The sequence below is a fragment of the Azolla caroliniana genome, unplaced genomic scaffold (genome assembly GCF_043228905.1).
Source record: "Azolla caroliniana isolate FFs.n. ecotype wild unplaced genomic scaffold, voAzoCaro1.0.p SCAF_11, whole genome shotgun sequence".
In the NCBI taxonomy this organism is placed as follows: Eukaryota; Viridiplantae; Streptophyta; class Polypodiopsida; order Salviniales; family Salviniaceae; genus Azolla; species Azolla caroliniana.
The window spans coordinates 391,832-400,586 of NW_028230446.1; the positions used below are offsets into that span (position 1 = coordinate 391,832).

The 8,755-nt window shown below is 39.8% G+C and overlaps 1 protein-coding gene across 1 annotated transcript; it reads left to right on the forward strand.

Moving 5' to 3' along the window:
• The first annotated feature begins 5,211 nt into the window (after positions 1-5,211).
• LOC147857497 (putative mitochondrial saccharopine dehydrogenase-like oxidoreductase At5g39410) lies at positions 5,212-7,550 on the forward strand. The gene is made up of 2 exons (XM_087326735.1): positions 5,212-5,988; positions 6,671-7,550. The coding sequence occupies exons 1-2, from the start codon at positions 5,227-5,229 to the stop codon at positions 7,475-7,477; spliced, it is 1,569 nt and encodes a 522-aa protein (XP_087182861.1). The 5' UTR covers positions 5,212-5,226; the 3' UTR covers positions 7,478-7,550.
• Positions 7,551-8,755: the final 1,205 nt, after the last annotated feature.

The following is an 8,755-nucleotide window of genomic DNA, read 5'->3' on the forward strand; positions in this document are numbered from 1 at the left end:
ATGAATCTGAACATATAAGTTTAGCTCACCTATAACCCTACACCTCCTTAAAGTATCCTCAAAATCTCAAAATTAGTAGTCAATTTGTCAGCAAATTTGATGCTCAGAACCCTAAAGATGAACAAGTGTATGACCAAAGCCTTGAAATCAACGATCAATCCACCGCCCAATCTATTACTTGAAGCCTTGAAGTTGAGCATACGTGTAGTGACCACATGAAACCTTGTGCATCCTCCACGACTGCAAGGAAAAAAAATTCTTGATTTGAGAATATGGATCTTGGCCGCCCAAAAACCTGCAACCTCTCCAAAATAACCTTAAAAGACAAAGAAAGTAGGGCTAAAAAGACTAAGGTAAGGTTACTTAGTGATATCTATGATGCAACTAAGGATGAGGTGCTTGAAAAGTGGACATGTCACTTCGTAACAAAGACAGAGTCCGACATATCCATCTTTGTAGCCATCATCGAAGGAGACAACTACGACACAAACCCAATTCTCAACTTTAAGCATTAAAAAGTAAAGAAAACGAAAATTGGGTTGCAGCTATTAAATTTGAATTCTTGGCACTCCAAAAGAATCACACATGGACATTAGTACCGCGGCCTTGTCACTCCAATGTCATCACTTGTAAGTGGATGTTTACAAAGAAATATGATGCCCTAGGTAATCTAGTGAGGTTCAAAGCGAGATTAGTAGCTCAAAGATTCTCACAAATACTAGTTGTGGACTACCATGAAACTTTCTCACCCACTCTAAAAATCACAACACTTTGATCGATTCTTGCCATTACGGCATATCTAAATCTTGAACTTCACCATGTTAATGTTGAAACAACATTTTTACATGGTGAATTAGAAGAAGATATATATATATATAACCCCAAATGTTAGGTGATAATATAGACCCTAATTATGTGTGTAAACGTAACAAACCTCTATATGGCCTAAAAAATCCCCTAGACAATGGTATGCCAAGTTTCATAGGTTCCTCTTATCAATCAAATTTCAACAACTTCAATCAGAACCTAATGTATATATAAGGAAAACAGAAACAAAATTCTTACACTTGGGAGTTTATGTGGATGATTTACCTATTGCTGGGACATCGGAAGACTTGGTGATGGAATCTATTGCAAAGTTGCGATAACAATTCCCTATCAAACATCTCGAGAATAGGGATACCTCTTGATTCACCTCCGACTATGTATTCCTATTTGCAAGTGGTGTCATTTCATGGTAAGCAAAGAAATAAGCTACCATCGCCCTATCTTCCACTGAAGCAGAATACATAGCAACCACTCTCACTACCAAGGAAGATTATGGTTGAAGTTCATCACTGATGAACTAGCCATCCTCAAAATCTTTGAATTCAAGTTATGGTGTGACAAACAATCTTGCATCAAAATCACTAAGGACCCCAAGATAACGGAGCAAAACAAGCATATCCGGGCACGACATCACTTCATCTCAGAACTTCTTGAAGAATCTAACCGTTCTATTGGATATACTTCAACACAAGCTATGTGGGCTGATTGTCTTACCAAGCCAGTACCCAATTCAAAACATTGGAGTTACTTCCACCCTAAGTATTCATCCAAATAGATGAGTTGGTGGTGTCACAGCAAAGGGGGGGTGTTAAAACTACTTTCTTACACCACAAATGATAAAACATTGGTTATCAAAATAAAGACAAAATATCAGTTACAAGAACAATAAGAAAAAAGACAAAACATCAATTACAAAGAAGTAACGACTAGTTGTTACTTTTATGTATATATATATATGTATATATAGATATATATATATATATGTATGTATAGATATATATATATGTGTATGTATGTATGAAGTATTGTTTAGTTTCGGGTGTGTGATACTACATTTGGAGTTGTTACTGCAAGTTCTTACATTGTAATACCCCTGTCTTAGTATAATATCTGCCTAGTTCTACATTTTTCCAAAATCTCTCTTTCTCTTTCTCTATTGTCAAATCCATTCCATTATGTTCTAACTTTTATTACAACTTGATCTCGGCTAGCAGAAAGTTGCATATATGCAGCACAAAACGCCATGATTCATCACACAGCAGGCATGAAGCCATGGTCCATAGATTGGATGGAGTCGACAAATCGATGGTAGGCAATGGAGATTGAAAGGAGGCATCGTGGACCAGAAGTGAACCACAACCATGAGATGGTCCATCACCATCATCACCATGACCCTCTCTGTTCAAATGAATAAATCATTTTCAAAATGCAACTTAAATGGTTTTACAATTTGAACGACCTCCAACCATATGGCCTAAACAATTTGAAGTGTTCACAATTTAAATGGCTCAAGGTTCAGGGTTAGCACATTTTTTGAAATATTGATTAAATAGTAGCTAGTTATAGCCTATTAAACATAATAATTTATAACATTTAAGATCCAACCTTTTCTTCTTTGCTCAGTTTGTGAGTAGAAGACTTTCTTTAGTTAGAAAAAGCTTTGATAAAGTATTGTTGAAAAGCTTAAATGACACATGTGTCAAGAATCATAACCGGCCACAACTGGTTTACTCTCATTCTTATGTTTGGGTGCAGAAAGTAAAAGGAATAAAACTCATACAGAAAACGACAGAACTAGAAACAGAGAATACGACACAGATTTTAATGTGGAAACCCGAACTAGAAAAACCAAGTGGAGCTCACAAACCCCAAAACAGATCACTAGGGTGAAGAGACGTAGTACAACAAGAGTCTTAGAGGCACCGACCTCGAGGTCTTCTTCGTCAACAGACGGCTATGGAGATACACACTCACACACACTCTTCCTCTCTCACACGCTCTTACGCAGTTACACAGCCAACGACTTGCACTAACTATACAACAACAATCATCATTATAACATGATGATTGCCCTAGGTGCTTATATACTAGAGCACCATTTTGACTATTTACAAATGTAGACTCCCGAGTTGGCTGTCTACACAATTTTGCTTTCGGCCGAGGCCTTCTCTCTTCCCATTCGGAGGGACCCATTTCCTAACAACATGAACAACTACATATTTGATCTTATGATCAAGATTTGTGTTACAGCCCCCATGAACCAATGGATGCAAACGAATGACGTATCCTTCTATCATATATGGGCTAAAATGCTTGTATACCTATTATGTGTGATGTGGATGCTCAATTCAAAGGTACAAGATGACCTTGCAGAAAGTTTCTCAAAGAACTTCCCGTATAAAGGAATCCCGCTTTCTCATCATACTCCTTGTAGCCCATAGATTATGAGCAAGATGTCGTCCAATCAAGTTACAAATTATGAGGGCTTTGAAAAGTTAAATTACCAAATCTCGGGGTAGCGCAGAATACACATAGGCATAACGAGAGAGACAGGCCTACCACTATAACTAATAACACAAAATATTGTTTTCTGAACTATTCAGAAATGGAAATGCAAACCACATACTAGTAGCTTAATAGTTTGTGAATCTCTTGCCATTTGGTTTAGCTTGTAATTCTTTAGATAATTTAGTTTGGACAGTTGCATAGATCAGTTCAAATCAATTTAAGTTTGAAAATTTTGAAATGGTTTGCTAACCCCAAATTGAACTAAACAAAACTTTTGTCGATTGTTGTTCATATAATGAATAAACATTGTACTTGCCATGACGCCCACCGTACGGATCGGCCAATGAAAATGGTACAATTTGCATGATTATCTCATTTAGATTTAATAGGTATGTAGGGGCAATAGCGCCTAAATTAAACATCCAAAGAATGGATCTTGTATATATTCGATTGAACATATAATAAGTAGGTAAAACAAGCTCTTGCCAATACGTTCGGGGGTTTCCAACCGGATTCGTTGTGTAGACCTTGAATTTTTTATTTAGTACAAGGAATTGTAAATCTTTGTTGAATCTTGTAATTTTTTAATGGAGAATTGTGGGACTTCAATTTTCCATAATAATTTAATTGGAGTTCTTTGAGGGGTTGATCATGTTGGGTTATATTATTTAAGTTTATGGGTGTCCTCAACCATTCCAAGGATTTGAGAACCATATTTTGTATTTAGAAAAGTGACCATTGTGAAACAAGTACAAATTTCAAGAAATATAAATGTGGGGATAGTAATGAGGCAGTTGATAATGGACCACATATTTGTGTGTACTAGTTGGAGGCGTAGGATGATTGTGATGTCGGAGAATGAATTAGGAAAATGCGATTCAGAGAGCACACCTAACATACACCTTTTGCAAGGGAAGGCTTAGTTTGGAATTTTGAGGTAGAAAAAAGGATCAAGTGGCCCAATTGATAATACGACGATAGGATGTCATAGTAACTTGGATGTGTCTAAATTGTTTGGTACATGTTATGCTTCCTTTAATTGTACGTGCCATGGAATGGTCTACATAATATGTAAAGGTGTCCGTGGCTGGTGTAAAAAGGAACCATGTTGATGTAATCATGGGTGTGTTACGGCAGGTGGTGCAATCGTTGTGATAGAATTCATGATATGTACTTTTTTTATTTATGCATATTATGTAAATGTTTGTTGTGTGAGACATATAATGAGCTTTGTTTTATTGCAATAAAGTTGTTGTGGGTTGTGTCATGTGTCATGTGTCATGTGTGTAGGCCATTGGCATATTCAACCTCGTTGTTCCCACATGGAAATTTTAATTGCTTCGAGAACTAGACATACATGTGGTTGATTTAATGAGGTAGTGACATATGTGGCTCTGGTGTCTAAGAAGGAAAGGAATAGATAGACGTGAGATACGGGCAACGAAGGAATATTTTTTGGTTGGTGAGTAAAATTGTTTGTAGGACACTTTTGTAAAGCGAAAGAAAGCTGGGGGAGGATGGTTGAGGATCGAGATTCCAGATGAGTAATGGAAGTACGTAAAAATAATTTGATGGGGTAGGACACTTTTGTAAAAGATTTTTGCAAAACATTTATTTGATTTGATGGGTGAGCACGTGCCGCGCGTGCCGACGACAATTAAGGTTGATTGGATAAATATGGGATCCCGAATTCCAATGACACACACGATGGTGGCCCATCAGCGGAGAGATGAGGTAAGAGCACGTGCAACGTGTGCAGAGAGAGAAGGAATACTTAATACTTAATAAGAAGGGAAGCTGATATATGTACATATTGCTAAGCCTGCCTTCACTTCAAAGGTGGAATCCCTGTAAAGAAGAAGAAGAAGAAAGGCAGAAAGGCAGGCAGGCATGGATGCCAAAAAATCTTCATCATTACCACCACAGGCATCGGCATCATCGGCATTGGCGGAGGAGGAGATGGGCGAGGCGAGGGAATTCGAGGCGGTCATATTGGGGGCCTCGGGCTTCACGGGGAAGTACGTGCTCCGAGAGTTCCTGCAATGCATGCACGACCAGAAGAAGAAGAAGACGACGAAGGAGCGCAACCGGAGCCTGAAGCTGGCGGTGGCCGGTCGTAGCGTGGCGAAGCTGGAGGCTACCCTTCGATGGGCCGCCTCCTCCGCCGACAGTTCCATAATGCAGCACGTGAGCGTGGTCGAAGCGGACGCGACCGACGCACCGTCGCTCCGCAGGCTCTGCCGCTCCACACGTGTGCTGCTCAATTGCGTGGGGCCATGCAACCAGTACGGCGAGGCCATCGTGGCGGCCTGCGTGGCCACGGGCGCCCACTACGTGGACATATCGGGGGAGGCAGAGTTCATGGAGCGCATGGAGGCCAAGTACCACGAAGCCGCTGTGGCTGCCCGGGTTCTCGTGGTGTCCGCCTGCGCCAGCGTGTCCATCGTCTCGGACATTGGGCTCCAGCACCACCTCCGCTGCTGGCCCCAGTCCCCCGGAGCCGTCCCGCCTTCGTCCGTCTTCTCGTATGTCCGCATCCACTCGTTTGCATCCAATCACGTCGCGTCCGCCGAGACCGGAATCCTGGCCCTCGCCAATGCCGGAGCCCTCGCGCGATTCCGCCGCTCCCTGCCTCGCCGCCCTACCCTCCAGGTGAGGTGTGCTCTCCTTCATATACACCTCTCTAATGCAAAACCTCTCTCATAAACCCTAAACCCTTAGAATTTGTGGATCCATCCATCCATCATTCATAGTGCTTTTGATGCTGAGAGCTGATGACACCTTAATAGGCTTTTCTTGTGCAACTGATTAAATCATGTGCTTAACTTACTACGACCTGGTGGTACGCCAACCTACGTAAGTATTGCTCCCAACTAATTTTATTTCACTTTTATGAATTCAAGTCTTTGCCATCTCTTAATAGTACTAATTGTATATAATTCTCATTCACAAAGCTTGAACTAGATCATGCGGGTTTGGATCATGAGGAGGATGGTCAGTTTGCTGTCCTTAAATATTATTACGGATTGATTAGCTAGCACCTATGGAGTTAGGATCTTCTAATCTCTTATTATTAAGTTCCTCAGAGTTTGGGAGTAAATCTCTTATGAAGTTAGGATCTTCTAATTGTGTGTGCAAATTGTTCTTGCGAAAAAAAGTGTGTTCTTCCAATTGTGTTTAAATCTTAAATTTTGTGGGCTTTAGTAAAATCATCCTTCTTCTTATTACTCCATTTGGATCTGAATAATTTAATCCCCTTTATTTATTTATATGATCGTTTCACTACTTGTGATGTTAATTCAAAAATTTGTTGTGTACCGTATTCATTGTATAGATTCCAGGGCCTCCACCCGCAGCCGAATTGGACACATGTATTCACTATGAGAGGAAGTTGGGCTATTGGGCAGGCGTTTTGCCCATTTGCGACCGATCCGTGGTACGTCGAACGTTTTGGACATTGCACAGCCATCCCCATGGTCTACCCACCCTTAAACCCGAAGCCCTCCTAAATGAACACAATGCTTATACGAATATTCGACCCGTACATTTTCGACAGTTCTTGGCTATCGAAACTTTGCGTTGGGCCATTATCTTCTTTTGGGCAACCCAGATCTTGAAGATTTTCTCACGTTACACATTGGGATTAAATCTTCTTTTAAAGTATCCTCAAATATTCACAGTTGGGGCCTTTACGCATCGAGGCCCGAGTGAAAAGCAAGTCGCAGAAGGGAGCTTCGAGATGTGGTTTGTGGGCAAAGGGTATCGAAAGGATGGAGAGATTGGTGATCTAAAAGGAACTGAAGTAGTGACCAAGGTAAAAGGACCAGAGCCTTGCTACATAACAAGTGCTATTGGTACTGTACAATGTGCAATGTTGTGCTTGCATTCTCGTGATGTCTTGCCCGTAGGCGGTGTCCTTACCACTGCATCTGCTTTTGGGGGCGCAAATATTCAAGGTTTGCTTGAAGAACGTGGTCTTTCCTTTGAACACATTAGCACTAGCATCAATGAGAAGAATGGACGGCAATATGAAAATTCTATTGTAATTTTGAAGCCATGGGTTGCATATTCGCTTCCCATTATTATTCTCATTACCATTGTCATTATATTTGTTTTTGTGCTCTTTATTGGCTTTTTTTAAAGGTAGGTGATCCACACACCACCTAAGAAATAATCATGTTTTCCCATTCTAAGACCGTAGTAAAATTCTATGGATGGTTGAAATTACAAACATCATCCTTTTTTCAGTTATATTATTGGGTTGTCTTTTTACAACATGCAAATTTACAAGTGTTGTAGGTGGAAAAGGTTTTATAATTAATTAATCACAATTCGATTCATTAAACAAAGAAGATTGTGCGAGATTTTGATTTATTTACAAATTTATATTATTTTCCAAAGCGAGGATAAACAAGGTTGAGGGAAGTGTAACCTTTGTAGCTGAAGAGATTGGTAATAAACTCAAGGTTTATTTGCTAATTCATTGATTGTAAAAGAAACAAACACGTAACATGTGAAGCAAGGGTTTTGAACCTTAGTTGTTTCTCTCACCTATTTTGTTGGAGCTAGATCTTATTGTAAGAATGAGATAAGGATATAATAGATATATAGAAATGAGAGGAGAGAGAGAGAAAGAAGTTGTCGATCCACATGAGCACCCTCGAGCGAAGGGATCGAGAAGAACTCAAGCCTCGATCGGTGTCCCATACCGTTGTCGTGGCCTCGAGTCGCTCGCTACTAGAGTTGATCCACCACAAGGACAAAGTCTCAACATAGTCAAAAGATATCAAATGAGGATAAGTAGGCCTCAGATTTATAGTCAGACCTAAGGTCCGCAGGCCAATTCACACTTAGCCTTAATGGGTTGTCTCAATCCCAAGGATTTAAATTAATCCTTCCCTTATTTACACTCTCGGTTAACCGTCAAACATTATCCTTGTCTATAAATTACGGTGGTAAAACTTACCGCGGGATATTATATGATCATACCCGTAACATATTTCATATGTGCACAAGAACATGTATAAAGGAAGGATTTTGAACATTCGTTGATTTACTCACCTACGTCATATGTGTGTTGGCTCATTCTTATTGAACCATGAGCATCTAGTTTGATGGAGGATCAATTTAGCTATTATATCTGTATTTTAAAGAACTATGCAGAGGTTTTTGAACCTTAGTAACTGATTACTCACCCATTTCATATGTGGACAAGCACATGTAGAGGAAGGATTTTGAACCTTTGTTAATTTACTCGCCTACTTCGTATTTGTGTTGGTTCATTTTTATTAGATCGTGAGCTTCTAGCTTCATGGAAAATCAATTTAGCTATCTATGTATAAAGAATTATGTAAATGAAGAAATATCTTTCAACATGGTATTCAAGCCATTACCATAAGCTCTTGTTTCTCCACTTTAC

Coding starts and splice junctions, on each gene's coding strand:
- LOC147857497 (XM_087326735.1), top strand. CDS start 5,227: ATGGATGCCAAAAAATCTTCATCATTACCACCACAGGCATCGGCATCA. Junction 5,989..6,670: donor CTCGCCGCCCTACCCTCCAG/GTGAGGTGTGCT, acceptor TTCATTGTATAG/ATTCCAGGGCCTCCACCCGC.